A 16580-nucleotide genomic window follows, 5' to 3' on the forward strand; every position below is an offset into this window, starting at 1 on the left:
AAATCCACACTCCTCCCAACAGAAGCATGGTCAGGCCTATCAGTCACACCCCAGTCTCTTATACCAACTTCTGTCTTAACTAAAGCTTCTGTTGTTGTGAAGAGACCCCATGACCACAACAACTCTTATACAGGAAAACATTGAATTGTGGCTGGCTTACAGTTCAGAGGTTTAGTCCACGGTCATCGTGGTGGGAAGCATGAAGGCATGTAAGCTGACAGACATGGTGCTGGAGAAAGAGCGGAGGGTTCTTCTGGAACCACAGGCAGCAGGAAGAGACTGCTACACTGGGCTGGCTTGAACATCTGAAACCTCGAAGGCGTGCCCCCCCCCATAACATTTCCTCCAACAAGGCCACACCTCCAATGAATGCCACTTCCTATGGGCCTGTGGGTGCCATTCTTATGCAGACTGTCAGAAAGGGCAAGTAAGGGTCTGAAGACTGCTCAGATGGCTGAGTACTTTACAAAGCATGTATGAAGCCCTAGATTCAGTCCCCAGTATGTACCACATAAAGATTGGGGAGGGAGGCCCAGAACATCAGGATCATCTTCAGCTACATGATGAGTTTGGGGCCACCCTGAGCTATCTGAGACTCTGTATCAAAAACACAAAATGTTCAGTAAAAACAACAGGAGTCGTGCTCTTGGATATGGTCATGTACACACACCCCATAGTGCAGTGGAAGAGGTCTGGAGGGAGGTGTTATAGGGAGTCACTCATTTCTAGTGCTTCCCAGTCTCTGTTATTGCACGGAAGCTTTCCATGCTGTTAAAGTACAGTACTCAGGAGCTTGTGCTTCTGGTTTATCCAGTGGAAACTCTAGTTAAAAGACAGTAGTCTGTGGGAACAGAATTGTCCTCTTTATTTTAAAAAAAATTCAAACCCCTAGTGAAATTTTTCCAGCACATTATTGCAGTGGAAAATTGGGCATATGCTTCACAAAGTAGCCAAGTCTTTTCTGTTTAGTAAGAACATTATGCACTGTGGAAAAGAGAGTATTCTAGCAATCACTTATTTCCCCCAGCCTGTGTTTTCATTCAACAAAATGCTAATCACTGGTGATCGCCATAGGACTCTGGAATATAGAGATCCTTCGGTGTTCCAGAGTTTAAATCCTCAGTCGTTCTTAGCCCCAGTTCATATTTTGTCATCTATTGACTTTTTCATGACACAGTATCGTTGTAAAGCCTCTGCTTACATTGGAAATTAAGAGGTCTGAGATAAGTGGACCTTACTGTCCTGGTTCCTTTGGTGCACTCTTTCTTCCTTAATAATAGTGCAGGCTTTTATGGCAGAAAATGCATTGCTCAGTGACACCCATACAGTATTGGTTTTTTTTAATACTTTCAGGAGAGAATTCAGAGCCTGAAGCAGAGTATAGACTTCATGGCAGACTTGCAGAAAACTCGGAAGCAGAAAGATAGAACAGATGCCTCTCAGAGTGGGGAGGACAGTGGCTGCTGGCAACGAGAGAGGGAAGACTCTGGAGACGCTGAAACACAAGCCTTCAGAAGCCCCACTAAGGATAATAAAAAGTAATGCATCTTGGAATATGAAGGTTAAGTTGTGGGGTTTGGTTTGTTTTGTTTTGTTTTTGCACTTGCCCTATTTTTATTTTTTAAAAGGATTTATTTTTTATATGATTTTTATTGAGCTATATATTTTTCTCCCCTCCCCTTCAACCCTCTCCCAAAATCCCCATGTTCCCAGTTTACTCAGGAGATTTTGTCTTTTTCTACTTCCCGTGTAGATTAGGTCCATGTACATCTCTCTAAGGGTCCTTTTTGTTGTCTAGGTTCTCTGGGCTTGTAAGTTGTAGGCTGGTTTTTCTTTACTTTATGCCTAAAAGGCATTTATGAGTGAGTACATATTATATTTGTCTTTCTGGATCTGGGTTACCTCATTCAGTATGATGTTTTCTAAATTTATCTGTTTGCCCAAGATTTCAAGATGTCATTTTTTCTGCTGTGTAGTACTCTGTTGTGTAAATGTGCCACATTTTCCTTATCCATTATTCGGTCGAGGGACATTTAGGTTGTTTCAAGGTTTTGGCTATGACAAATAATGCTGCTATGAACATAGTTGAGCACATGTCCCTGTGGTATGATTGAATATCCTTTGGTATATACCCAAAAGTAGTATTAAACTTTGGTTTTAAAGCAAAACAGGAATATTGATGAAGTTTGACTTGGGCAAACCAAGTCCCTGTATATCAGTACTACCTTTCTTGGCATAAAGATCTGTCTTAATAGTGTCTTCCCTCCTGTCACACAGAGCACTGTGAAAAATTAACCAAACAGCTCACAGATCAGTTCCAAATAGATATTTTTATTAGTTGTATTACAGCAAATTAAGGAGTTACAGTATCAGGGAGTTTGTTTCAATAGAACTATTGTATAGCTCTAATATAGTGTATTATATAACTTCACTCCATAAAAACTTAGGGATTCCTGTGTACATGGGCTGGCACTAAGGTGTGCACATGTTTTCCATTGAAGAGCTGCTGGTCATGGTGCTGGACAGTCGTCTGTGCTACCCACTCACACCACTGATACCCACTGATACCCATACAGAAAGTTAGAATCAACAGTTGGGGTTTCTGCTCTCATAATTCAAAGAAAGTTTAGAGTGTATACTTCCTCTTCAAAATAATACCTGAATTAAAATTTATTTTCATGATTATACCCAGAAAAAACAATGTGTAATACAAGTAACACTTGGGACCCTTTGCAGGTTGCTGGGGAGTGGTGTTGATGGCTGGAGGACAAGTGTTTCCAGTTACTATGCTCAACTTTCAATATTTTTCATCTTACTTATTTAGGCATCTCATTTTAACTTTGTGTGAATATGTGTCTCAGGAAAGATAAAGACGTGCTTGAAGACAAATGGAGAGGCAGCAACTCAGAAAGGGAGCACGAGCAGATTGAGCGCGTTGTCCAGGAGTCAGGGGGCAAGCTAACGAGACGGCTGGCAAACAGTCAGGTGAGGGCTCTCCTTCCCTCCACCCACTGGCTTGTGTCTCTGAGACCAGTAGCTTTTTAGTTTCTTCTGTACTTTTAATTTTTTATCTGCATAGAAATCTCCATCCCTACCATATGCACAAGAGAGTCTATCAAGTATGACTATCCTATTCTCTATTACTAGGGGTTTTCTTTGGGGGAGGTGTGGATAGCATACTTGGTTTTGTTTTTTGAGATAGGGTGTCACTATGTAGCCCAGATTGGCCTTGAAGTCCCAATCTAATTGTCTCAGCCTCTCAGAATGCTGGAGCTGTAGGTGTGCGCTGCCATGCCTGGCAGCAGACTTTTAACAACTTACGTTCTGGTCTTTTGAACTTACCCTATTGATTACATTGGTTTTACAACCAAGTAGAGTTATAATGGCTTTGGGTAAGTTTCCTGCCCCCTCCTGTACCTCAGCCCCCAGCAGTCTGTAAGTCCATATTAGTTCTGATAGGTTTTTGTTTTGTTTTGTTTGATAGTTTGGGAGAACTAATGGCCCACACAGCTTTTCCAAATTGTATTTCTTCATCTTCCATTTCTCTAGCCCATCATTACCTGTAGACAGAAATGGCTATGAAAGTTGGTGTTCTGTATTTAATAATAGCCTATATGTTCATTTGATAGCTATGTTCTGTATATATAGAATGTGTTAAATTTTATTCCACTGATAACTTCGGTCATTTCAGTGTGAATTTGAAAGAAGAAAGCCAGATGGAACAACAACACTGGGACTTCTTCACCCTGCTGAGCCCGCTGTCGGAGGTGGGTCACAGCTAAGACTGTGGACCTGCTGCTGATTTGCAGAGCTGTGTTAGTGGTGTGTTAGTCTGATGGAATACCTGCTAAACAATTCACAGGACTTAGTGTTACTTAAGTACACAGTTTGAGAGTGTTCTGTCCATAATTTTTGGCTCTAAGCTTCTATTGAGGTAGAACAGGTGGAGGGAACATGCAATGATAAATCCAACTGTTAGCTGCTAAGAATTTGTCTGGATGCTATGTGTTTCATAGAACATCTAGCTTAGCTTCTACTTCTACTTAGGTTAATTTGTCTGATATAATAATACATTTTCATACTGTCATAAGAAACATAGTAGGAAAATAGAAATGGGTAATAACAGAATTCCTACATTTAGAAAGTAATGTCCAGTAGTCATTGTTTGCTGTGGGCAAGTCACTGTCTTTGGAGTCCAGCATAAGTTAAGTTAGGTGTATGAAGGGAGCAAATGAGACAAGTCCCTTACCCTAACACCCTGGAGGGTAAAGTAGTAAGAACACATGAAGCATCACTGAAAGAGATGTCTGCCAAGAACTGAGTACTTCTTAAATAGTTGTCTTCAATCATAAGTACCCGAGAAGACTAGTTCAGCCATAATTGGAGCTGAGGGAGGGTGTGGCTGCCTAGCATTTGATGGGAAGAGAGAGCTTCTTTAAGGAAATGATGTTTAGGTGATGTCATAAATGAGTTACATGATCAGGGAATAGCAGTGGGACCCATGGGAAGAATCCTGGAATTAGGGAAAAGCTTGCTTGATACATTTGGAGACTAATGGTTGAGCCTGCATTCAATGACCAGTAATAGGACTAGCTCAGTTGATAGACTGCTTGCCTGGCATGAGCAAAGCTATGCCCAACACTATAGAAACTAGGTGTGGCAAATGTCTGTAATCCCAGCACATGACATGTGGAGGCAAAAATCGAGAATTTAAGGTCATCCTTGGCTACACAGCAAGTTAAGGCCAATCTAGGCTACATGAGATTCTATCTCAAAAAGCCTTTGTTTTCTTAGTATTGGTTTATAGGTGTGTGCCAATATGTCGAGGGAGCTATTTTATAAAAATCTTACTTTTAGATGAAGTGTAACGTGATGATGGAGAATCCCACAAAGCATTGGAGAATAATGAAGAGGACAAGGTTTTATGATCTATGCCACATACCTTCTGAATTCGGATTAGCTTAGCTTAGAAATGAGTAGAGTAAAATCTGCCCACCTTTTTCATAGTGCATTGATAACATCTCTGAATCTCTGCCATGTGTGCCTCCTTCATTGTGCTGGGTGTTCTGTCCTAGAACCCGGCTACTGCCCTGTGAGACTAGGGATGACTACTGGAAGACTGCAGTCTGGAGTGAACACCCTGCAGGGGTTCACAGAAGATAAAAGGAACAGAGTAACCCCAGGTGAGGCTCCTGCCTGGTTCCCAGAGTTGGGAAAAGAAAGTGCAATTGCTATTCATTGCTCCATTCACTGTCTTCCTGGATATTTTTGCAATAGCAGTTTATCATCAGATTCAAAAGAAACTGAAAAATTGGCTGTTAATATGCAGAGTTTTTTCCTCCCTCCTTTGTGGTAATAACTCATTTGTGTCAATGCTCTGCAGTGCAAGTGGCCCTCTGTATCCAACGCCAACTCATAGAAACCAGGCAGAAATAGGACAGAAGGACAGAGACTATCCTTATCTCTTAAACAATACAGTATAACATGGGAAGTAGAAAAAGACGAGATCTCCTGAGTAAATTGGGAGCATGGGACCATGGGAGAGGGTTGAAGGGGAGGGGAGAGGCAGGAAGAGGAGCAGAGAAAATATAGAGCTCAATAAAAACAATTTTTAAAAAAAAATACAGGTATAACAGTTATTTATATCACACTGGGTTCTTCAAGTTGCCTAAAGCTACAAGCAAATATATCTGTGGGAGCAACAATCAATCCCCAAGTATACTGAGGGATGACTGTACCTAGTGGGAGTGTCTCTTAGATTTATATACAGGTCAGTGAAGTTAGAAAATACTGTCTTTTAATAAAACCAAAAGGTATATTAACAGTTTAAACGATACCGTAGTATTTAATTTTTTTTAACAGTGTTATACTTGAATTATGGACCCTATAGTTCTTATGCCCCACATTACGACTCTACATTTGCCAATATCAGCAAAGATGATTCTGATTTAATCTATTCAACATATGGGGAAGACTCTGACCTTCCAAATAATTTCAGGTAAGCCACCTGATAGTACTCTGAACATTCTTTTTTCTGAAATATTAATATACAATGTGTGATTTGTAGGTAGACTTATAAAGTTATCCAAATGTCTAGAGAGAACATATATCTTCTTGATACTGGTGTTTGTAGTATTTTCTAATAGAAATATCTTTCCTTTGTAGATTTATTTATCACTATTATTATGTGTATGAGTCTTTTGCCTTTGTGTGCTGGAGTTGGTCAGAAGAGAGTATCAGATCCCCTGGGACTAGAGTTACAGAGAGTTGTCAGCTGCTGAGTGGGTCAATTCCAGGTTCTCTGCAATAGCGACAAGTGCTCTTAACTACTGAGTCAATTCTCCAATTTCAGAAATAGCTCTTTGATTTGTTTTGGATTTTGGTTTTTCAAGACAGAGTTTCTCTGTGTTGTTCTGTCTTGGAACTCATTCTATAAGACCAGGCTGGCCTCAAACTGAGGGTTTTGCCTACCTCTGCCTCCTGAGTACTAGGATTAGCGGTGTACTCCCACTGGCTGGCTATAGAAATACCTTTTTAAAGATGTTCCTGATACTCAAGTTTGGGAGCTTCTTACATCAGAACCTGCTCTTCTATAAAACTACGTGTCAGTTATGTTTCAGACTTGATCATCGTAAGAACCAACAAAGCATTTTCCCTAAGCCTTGAAATGTAGGACATGATGACTTAATTTCTAAAGCAGCCCACATACAGGACAGTTAACTATCATGTTCCAACCAAACCATTGTAATTACTCCCAGCCACTCCTTTTACATGTCTCAGTGGGTCAGTAACTTCATATTCCTCTTCGGGATGCTGAGTACTTTTTATCTGATCGGCTTAATGAGATACTTTCCCAGTTTACCAGGACTCTGCCCAAGATGGGACATTGAACCTGAATTTTCTTTTCTTGGCCCTGGTACTTTGTTAATTTTTATTATGTTTAAGAATTTAATCCAGTAGACTAACCAGTCCCCTGGTTTGGGGTTTCTGTTGTTGTTTTGGGTTTTGTTCATTTATATTTGGGTTGGGGGTTGTTTAACTCTGATCATTCACATTGAATGTGCGTGCTCATATTGTGTTTCCAGACGGGGTCCCTACGTTAAGATACTGGCTGTGGTTTCAGATTGAGCAATTTTTATCCTTAGACTGCACAAAATGGGACACATTTGTTGTAGATTACTCATTAAGGCAATCCACAAATTAACAGTGTGTGCCCACTATGTGCCAGATATTCTTCCAGATAGTGAGGATTCCATACAGAACCATGCCCTCCTGTCAGAAAGTGACAGAGCTTTGGAACAAGACGAAGTAGCCCAAGCAGAGGTGGTGATGCTGAGTTTCAGTGGCAGGAGAGGGAACCGGCAGTGCTTCTCTCCGAAAGAGGTGCATCCTGGCTCAAAAGTGGCTAGGCAACGGACCTGAACTGAGGGCTTGCCTGACCCAGCCAAGAGTTTTAGGAATGCTGTAAGGAGCAGAACAGGTGGAGGGGAAAGCAGTGATCACAAGGGTCACTATGGGAGATTGCTGTGAGGACTTGGTGTTCTCAGTGGGTCAGAAGATGGTCGGTGGCACATAGAGTAGTGACCCAGTCTGGATTGTGATTCTGAAGGGACTGCTTGAGTAAGGAGTATTCAGAGCATAGGCTTCAAGGGCAGAAACCAGGACATGAACAGTAAACCAGGGAAGCAGCCATTGTGATGTTGAGGGTTAGTAATTAGTAGGTTGCTGGTTTTTAACTGGAGGGTAAGAGAAGTCAGGATGATATCAGGGTTTTTAGACTTGCAGTTTACTGAAAGGGGGATGATTTTAGATCAGAACACTACTTGGGGAAAGTAGCTGATTTTTCAGTCTGCAGTATTTTAAGCTTGCGATACCTGTTTATGCAAACAACGATGTGATTTTTTGAGGTTTTGGTACATAGGAAAATCTTAAGTTGAATAAGATTATTAAGGGGAATTAGCAAGAAGCCCCAGGACTTACTTGAGCCTCATCTTTAATATCCTTGTTTTCTTCAGGGATCACTTTTGCTTCAGTGTGTGTGTGTGTGTGTGTGTGTTAATTCTTTCATGATGGTAAATTAGTGGCTGATAAGTATGTAGGTGCAACACTGTTTGTGAACAGAACATTTTGTAGTATATATAAACCACGGGGCATCTAATGGGAAGAGTTGACTGTGGTAGAGACTAAGCAAGCCATAGAAACTACTTCTGTAGAAGTGATTTTCTCAACTTTTATTTTCAGTGTCTCTGAGTTTTTGGCCACATGCCAAGATTACCCATATGTTATGGCAGATAGTTTACTAGATGTTCTAACGAAAGGAGGACATTCCAGGAGCCTACAGGACTTGGACGTGGTAAGCATGCTACTAAAGAAACAGGCTGTTTATAAATGGCTTTGAAACCCTAGACACTCAATGTTATGAGTCCAGGGATTAACCAGTATGACAGATGAACTCCATTCCCCCTGAAAGGACAGCCTGCCGTGGGTGGAGGACAATGAACCAAAAGGAATAAGTCAGCTCCAAGATGCGAGAGAGTTAGAACATGGCCATACTCTACTAATTTTGGTAAGACTCAGAATAGAGTTGAGAAGTCAGCAGGTGCTGTGGAGCTCCTGAGCTGGGAATGAAGCTGACTGACGCGATGGGGAGTGTGCTTTCCCTGTTGTGCAGAGATAGAGAGAGCACCACACTAGGAGCCTCAGAAAGGAAAACCTTCACCACTGACTCTTTGTCAACGCTTGAACTCTATAGTTCAGATCAAAACAGTTTATAATCTGGATCATTCAGTCCTGACTCAGAGACTAGAGCCAGGAAGCATTCCTATTGATGTCTACAATGTTCTGATCACCATGTTAGAGGAGTCTTGGAAGTCACTTTTTTTTAATGTTTTTATTTATTTGTTTTTATGTGTATGACTTTTTCTGCCTACATGCATATGCCACATGCATGCCTGCCAAATCTCCTGGAATTGGAGGTGGTTGTGAGCTGCCATGTGGGTGCTGGCCAGCAGACCCAGGCCCTCTGCAAGAACAAGTGCTCTTAGCTCCAGAAGTCATAACTTTTAACGGTGGCTGTGACCCCAGTGCCTCAACTTCAGTGACTTCTGCTGCAAAATGCTATCACGTGAATTCCTTTTCTTACACCTTTTCATATGTCCAAATGATCTGATCCTTCCCCTCAGCTAATTAGAATTAGTAGTTACCTAGAATCGGATTGCTTTGATTTGTTTGTTGGCTGTTTTAAATATGGGTTGGGTTTTTTTTTGCCCTGTGATCTAGCAGTTCTTCTCTCAGAATTTGTCCTAAAAGGTCACACATAAAAAGTAGTGACATCACTACTAGGGACTGGAGAAGGTGGCTCAGTGAGTAAAGACGCTAGAAATTAGAAATGGGCTATATCAGAGTATAAACCTTCAAAAAAAAAGATAACACTTTTATTGATGTACATGATGTGCTTTTTGTTTGTTTCTTTCTGTTTTTTCGGAGACAGGGTTTTTCTGTGTAACAGCCCTGGCTGTCCTGAACTAACTCTGTAAACCAGGCTGGTCTCAAACTCAGAGATTCACCCTTCACTGCCTGCCGAGTGCTGGGATTAAAGGTGTACACCACCACACCCAGCTAGCTATGTTTCTTTTTTTATGTGTGAATTGCACTAATGTGCATATAATCATGTGGGATCATCTACATTCTGTGGCATTTGTATGTATTACAGTAAGCCTCTGCTGCCAGAATGTTGCTTCTTTTGTCTGTTTGTTTGTTTGTTTGTTTGTTTGGGTTTTGTTTTGTTTTGATTTGATTTTTGAGTAATAGTCATAGCTTTCCTGGAACTAGCTCTGTTGACCAGGCTGGCCTTGAACTCACAGAGATAGACCTGCCTCTGCCCCTCAAGTGCTGGGATTAAAGGCATGCGCTACCACCATCTGGCTAGAATGTTGCTTCTTTAATGCCTATTGGCCTCTTAAAGTTTCTTCCTCCATCTCGTTGTCAAAGACTATAATATTTAGGTATTTATATACTACTTACCAAATATATTTTTATATAGACATAACATATATACATATATATAAAACAGTGTTCTAGAAAAAAATTGATACAGGGCCTCAGTCTCCCATTGCTAGTTTATAGGCATGCACCACACACTTGGCTATGTGTAATCAGATATGGATCTTAACATCACTAGCAACTCACAAAGACTCGGAATGTTAATAATTATTATATTAATTAATTTTGGTTTAAAAATATATTCTTGGGGCTGGAGAGATGGCTCAGTGAGCACTGGCTACTGTTCCAAAGAACTCAGGGTCAATTCCCAGCACCCATATGGCAGCTCACAACTACTTGTAACTCGAGCTCCAAGTGATTCAACACCTCACACTGACATACATTCAGGCAAAACACAAATGCTCATAAAATTAAAATAAATAAATCACTTAAAATATTTTAAGTATACTATATTATAAGTGGTATACTTTTCTCTTGCCACAAAATTATGTTTTCTATTTACCTTGATATTTGCATTTACTGTTTGCATAAAAAAGTTTTTCCTTTATCCATATAGTCCTCATCTGAAGATGAAGGCCAGACCAGACCACTGGACACAGCAAGAGAAGCAGAGGTACTTACATTTTATTCCTTAAATGGAGAAAAGTTTAAGAAACCTCGATGATTAGGCTTTATTTATTTTAAGGTGACAATACTACTTGAAACTGGTGAGATGGCTCAGCAGGTAGATGCTTGTCATACAAGCCTGGGGATGGAGTTCAATCCTTGGAATTTATATAAATTTATTTAAATTTACACAAAAACTCTCTTCTAACTTCCAGAACACCATTCTATGCCATGGCATGTGTAAACACACACACACACACAATGATTATTGAGTATCATCTGAAGTGAAAGCAGTAATTTGGGGAGTTTAGAAGTAGCTCATGTCATAGACAAACATTTAAAGAAGGGAACTCAAAGCCATTACCACAGTATAACTGCCCAGCATGCACCCTTGGGGTTGGGGAGCTCATGCTCGCAGGAGCAAGAACAGGGCTGGAAGATGAAGAGGCATTCATTATTCATTCTCCAGCATAGAGGACATGTGCTCAGTGTGCTCAGGAGGCAGGAATCAAGGTTTCCAGGAAGAGGAAGACATGTAGTGAGACTATGTAGGTAGGAACCCAGTAATGTTCCCTGTGCAGGGCTAAAAAGCTGAGATTTTCTCCTAGAAGATAAAAGGTGGGCTACTGTGGTAAATTATAAAGAGAAGGACCATTTAAAAGCTGTCAGACTTGCTGACATAGTGATACGCACCTTTAATGCCAACACTTGGAAGGCAAAGGCAAGCTGAAGTCTGAGTTCAAGGCCAGTCTGGTCTATATAGCAAGTCCCAGGACTATAGGGCTATGTAGAGACCCCAGTTGTTTGTTTGAAGAGGCTTGTGGGACTTGTCTACACACACACATACATACATACATACACACACACACACATATCATTCAACATAAAGGAAGAGAATTTTGGGAAATGCACCAGAAGATTCCTCAGCTATACAAAAGAGAAAAAGAGAGACATAATAAAAGACTGACAAGACCTGGTGGGTGAGATAGGTGATTATTAGCTCATGTAGGACATGCAGGGAAAAGAACTTTTGAGAGAGAAGGCCCCAAGAGTTTCTGTTTTGCCAGGTGAATTTGGGACATTGCTGGAAGTATAAGCCAGGAAGTCCAAAGTCTGGACTATGGTGTGAATCTGACAGGAGTGATTCAAAATTAATTTTATTTCAGCCACTCACTTGAGACTTTTCAGGGAGAGCATGGAAAAGGCTGAAGAATAGAACCTTGGAGAAGTTCAAAGTTGAATAATGTATGAATCCCATGAAGGGATGGTTAGCAGAAATGGAGCAGGTTCAGCAAGATGGGATAGATAAGCCCAGTGAAGGCCTTACAAGTGTCATTCATCACTAATATCATCCATCATCAGAGCATCTCAGTAAAATAGTAGAGGCAAAGGATAGACCTTGGTAGGTCACACAACTTGAGGATACTGAGCTGTATAGGGGTGTTTTAAGATTGGACAGACTCACACCAAGCTTTAACTGAAGGAAGGAAAACTTGTGATATGAGGTTCAAATAAAGGAGATGGTACTTAAGTAGCCATGCCATCTTCATGGATAGAGGAGCCAACATGGTCTTGTGTTTAGTGAAAGAATAGGAAAGGAAATCGGTTAAGAAAAAGACCATTGAGTAGGGTTGTGTGGGCCGGGCTGAAATGGTAAATCAGTGTACATATTTTTCCTGCACTGCACACTCTTCAGCCCATGTGTGGGCTGCCAGGTGTTCAGACTGACTACACTTGGAGCACAGTCAGTACCCAAGTAAAAATGGAACTATGAGCTCTTGGTTCTTGTCAATTGAATTGATGCGTTAGGGGGTAGGTGTTTTGGTTGGGGGGAGTTTGGTTTTTGGTTGGTTGGTTGGTTGGTTGGTTTTTCAAGACATGGTTTCTCTGTGTAACCCTGACTGTCCTGGAACTCAGTTTGTAGATAGGCTGGCCTCGAACTCACTGAGATCCACCTACCTCTCCCTCCCAAGTGCTGGGATTAAAGGCATGCGCCACCACCGCCCAGCAGATTGATAAATTCTTAAAAAGTTGTGTTGAAATTATGGAAATTCTGAGTCTTATTCCAAAATTAAAATTGTCTTATGACTTTGTTCTCTTGTGCAATACTGATGACCTAGCCTTGGGGCTGGAGGAAGACCCAGGAAAGTGCTGAAGCTGTAGATGTGCTGAGACACTAACCTTCAAACAGGCATTACCATAGTCACTAAAAGAAAGCACTTAACGGTTCAGACAGTAACAGGCTCTTAGAACTTTGTCATCAGAGTAGTTGGCATATGAAACAAATTATGCAGATTGCATAAGCTGTCATGTCATTACAGAGAAGTGTGGATTTATGGACACTTTTTTGGCCAGGATTTGAGAACAACATTTCTAAAAGAGTTCTTGGGAGACATAATCAAAATTATGACTGTAAGGTGACTAGGTGGAATGACTTTGCTTGTAAGCACAAGCCATCGTACTGACTTTTCCTTGGCACTGTCATGGTTTCGCAAGCTCAAATAATTAACGTTTCCCCCCCTGTTGAAGCAGATTGCCCAAATAGAGCCAACAGTGCGTTTGGAGTCCAGCAGTCAGGACAGGCTCACAGCACTACAAGCAGTAACAAACTTTGGTGCTCCAGCTGAAGTCTTTGACTCTGAAGGTGAGTGTCTGAGACCACTGATTGCTGGAAAGTGTCCAACACAGGCAGTTAGACTTGCTGTCATGTCAACACTAATTAACCTAATGCTTACTATAGAAAAATCTTGGCCAACTGGATTTAGAGACTAGTAGAGAGAAGCTAACCATAGCAGAGCCTGGGACCATAACTCAAACGCAGGCTGCGTTGTTTTCTTCAGTGTCGTCTTCTTACCACACAGAGGCTGAGGTGTTCCAGAGGAAGCTTGATGAGACTACAAGATTGCTCAGGGAACTCCAGGAGGCACAGAACGAGCGGCTGAGCACCAGACCTCCTCCCAATATGATCTGTCTCTTGGGTCCTTCTTACAGAGAAATATACCTTGGTATGTTTGTCGCAGGGATGGGAAGGAGAGCAGGGCTGGATGTATGAAAGAAAGGCTTCCAGCAGGAGGCCAGACTGGAAAGTAACTGCAGTGACCGCCACACCTTGAATGTAGTAGTTCTGCATTTATACATTTACAGTTCTTTAGGGTTTTGATTGTTTTTGTTTTTGTTTTTTAATTACCAGGGGTTAGGTAGATGGTTCATTTGGCAAAGTGTTTGCCGCGAAAACACTTTGACCCGAGTTCAGATTCCCAGCATGTTGAAGGTGCAGTGGCATGCATCCAGCCTTAATGGGAGATGGAAATAGGCAGATCCCTGGAGCTCACTGACCAAGCCAGTGTGCTTTAGGTTCAGTGAGAGACCATGTCTCAAAAAATAAGGTGGACAGTAACTCACGTTGACTTTGAGCCTTCACGTGCACACATGCATACACACATCTAGGTGGCACACACTTAAAATTCCACCCCTTGGGGTGCTAAGGCCAAAGGATTTCTGTGAATCCAAGGCCAGCAATAGCTACATAGCAAGACTTTTTTTAAATTTCTAAAAGGCCAGGCAGTGGTGGCACATACCTTTAATCCCAGCACTCAGGAGGCAGAGACAGGAGGATCTCTCAGTTCGAGGCCAGCCTGCTCTACAGAGTGAGTTCCAGGACAACCAAGGCTACACAGAAAAATCCTGTCTTGGTGGGTGGAGGGGCAAATAAAACTCTAAAGGAACCACTTTGGTACCTTGAGCTTTTTTTTCTTCCCGTTTTTCCTAGCTGAACAAGTGACCAATAACCTTAAAGAACTCACACAGCAAGTGACCCCGGGTGATGTTGTGAGCATACATGGAGTCCGTAAAGCAATGGGCATTTCTGTTCCTTCCCCTGTCATGGGAAACAGCTTCGTAGATTTGACAGAAGGTAGGTGCCCTGTTTCTATGGGTGGGGAGATTTTTAAGAATAAAAGGAAACTCGTCCCTTTTTCATTTAAGATGACTTAAGAACCCTTGTCTGGCTTGATTTTGTTTCATGTAATTTTTCTTTCATTTTTCGAGACAGGGTTTCTCTGTGGCTTTGGAGTGTTTCATGTAATTTTTGAGATTAGCATACAAAGTAATGGGTTTTATCATGGCACCTTTCAGTTTTCTCTCCATCTTGTTTAAAGAATTAATAGATCTGATACATTTTGTCAAAAAGCTGTGGCACTGACTTGATGCCAGGCTTCTCCCTAGCTGTGAATGTGACATGGAGGGCTGGTAAACAGTGCCTCTACTGAATACTAGCTTCTTGTTCGTAACCCTTGGGACAAAATGCTGAGAGTGCTGTCTTCCTCCTTCAGAGTGTGAAGAACCTAAGGAAACCTGTGCTGCCGAGTGTGGGCCTGACGGGAGCTGAAGCTAGCCTGGTATTTGGTTATATTATGTACATATTTTTTTCATTCTGAACTTGGAGGTGCTTTTCAGAAGATATTAACTATTTGTAAATTGTGTTTTAATTAAGCTTTGGAACAGTTCCTTTCAGTGTTCCAGAGACTGAACTTGTATTAGTCTCTGAAATAAACTGAACCTGGGACTGTGAGGTTGCTGGCGTGACGGCTGGATTGCCCTTTGACTTGGTCTGTAGACGCCTAGAACACACACTAGCCTTTTTCATGATCATCTTCCAAAGGAGTGGAAATAAGTAAATTACCCATTTTTCACATTTTCCACTCTCATTAAAAAATTATAAGCAGGTAATTACAAGGTCTGGTAAGATCTGTCTTACCAGAGTTCATCTGAATGACATTCCAAAAATCTTGTGAGCAGGCCATCCTGGTAGCCTTTCAGACTGCCACTAGTACTGTTTGATTTAACTGAGCAAACCCAGCTTTATTATTGCTGTTATTACTATTGGATGTGTGATATATACACATTGGGCACATGCGCGCATGTGTAGAGGTCAGAGGGCAACTTTTCAAAGTTGTATTTCTGCTTCTGTGGTTACTAGGGATTAAATTTAGGTCACCAGACAAAACGCCTCTTTACTCGCTGGACCATAGCACTGGCCCAGGACACAGCTTTGAAAACACAAAACACAGTTCTGTCCAGTGAGGTTTTCTAGCATCATACCATGAAAGTGAACACTCTCAAGATAATGTTAAAGTTTTCTGGTATAGTTCTGCCCTCTGTGTACCTGATGGGAATGCTGTCCACATTTGTGGTTATTGAGTACTCCACCTGCCCCCACATACAAAAAGAAAAAACAGTGGGCTAGGAGATTCATGGTGATAAATATGTCTAGTGTATTTTTTTTTTTTTTAGTTATTTGGAGCTATAGCAAAAGGACACACAAATAAGACGAACCAAATCACCTTTAGATACATTAGAGTGTAGAACTTAAAGGAGAGCTCACTTCTGCTCAGTTTCTCCAAGGCCACCTGTGCCCTTGAATCATTTCCCTTTATCTGAAATAACAAAGGTCAAGTGACCAAGCAGATTAAGTAGGAAACCATCAGATATGTCCCCTTCTATCACACATCACTGGGCTGAGATGATTGATTTTTCTAAATCTGCATCAAGATATAACCTGTTTGAACAGCAAGCTGTGTATGGTAGCACATACTTACAAGCCCAGTACTTGACGGGCTGAGAAAAGATTGCCATAAATCTCAGTCTGGTTGGGATACATACTGAGACCCTGCCTCAAAAAGGGGGGAAAAAAGGTGGAGATGGGGGCACTGGAGAGATGACTTGGCAGTCAAGAGCACATACTGCTCTTGCAGGGGACTGGAGTCAGGTACTCAGCATCCTCATTGGGTAGCTCAAAGACACCTGTAACTTCAGCTCCAGAGAATCTCATACCTCTGGCCTCTGCAAGCACTGGCACTGTGTGTACATACCCACATAGGATTTTTAAAAATAGAATGTCAGTGTGGACATAACCCCTTTGCCTGTCTGCAAAAATGTAGACCAGAAGATAGACCCATTTTTCTTGATTTAAA

The 16580-nt window shown here is 41.4% G+C and overlaps 1 protein-coding gene across 2 annotated transcripts in view; it reads left to right on the forward strand.

Moving 5' to 3' along the window:
- Positions 1–15178, forward strand: part of Brd7 (bromodomain containing 7) — a 33400-nt gene extending 18222 nt beyond the window's left edge. The window contains exons 7-17 of one of the 2 annotated variants that reach the window (XM_038312316.2): positions 1354–1538; positions 2862–2985; positions 3692–3767; positions 5076–5183; positions 5863–5998; positions 8242–8353; positions 10559–10615; positions 13138–13252; positions 13470–13613; positions 14378–14521; positions 14940–15178. In XM_038312316.2, coding sequence (XP_038168244.1) covers positions 1354–1538; positions 2862–2985; positions 3692–3767; positions 5076–5183; positions 5863–5998; positions 8242–8353; positions 10559–10615; positions 13138–13252; positions 13470–13613; positions 14378–14521; positions 14940–14995 — 1257 coding nt within the window. In that variant the 3' untranslated portion in view covers positions 14996–15178. The remainder of the gene's footprint in view (positions 1–1353; positions 1539–2861; positions 2986–3691; positions 3768–5075; positions 5184–5862; positions 5999–8241; positions 8354–10558; positions 10616–13137; positions 13253–13469; positions 13614–14377; positions 14522–14939) is intronic. The other variant, XM_038312317.2, reaches the window with a different exon arrangement.
- Positions 15179–16580: the final 1402 nt, after the last annotated feature.

Source organism: Arvicola amphibius, chromosome 15 (genome assembly GCF_903992535.2).
Source record: "Arvicola amphibius chromosome 15, mArvAmp1.2, whole genome shotgun sequence".
NCBI lineage: Eukaryota > Metazoa > Chordata > Mammalia > Rodentia > Cricetidae > Arvicola > Arvicola amphibius.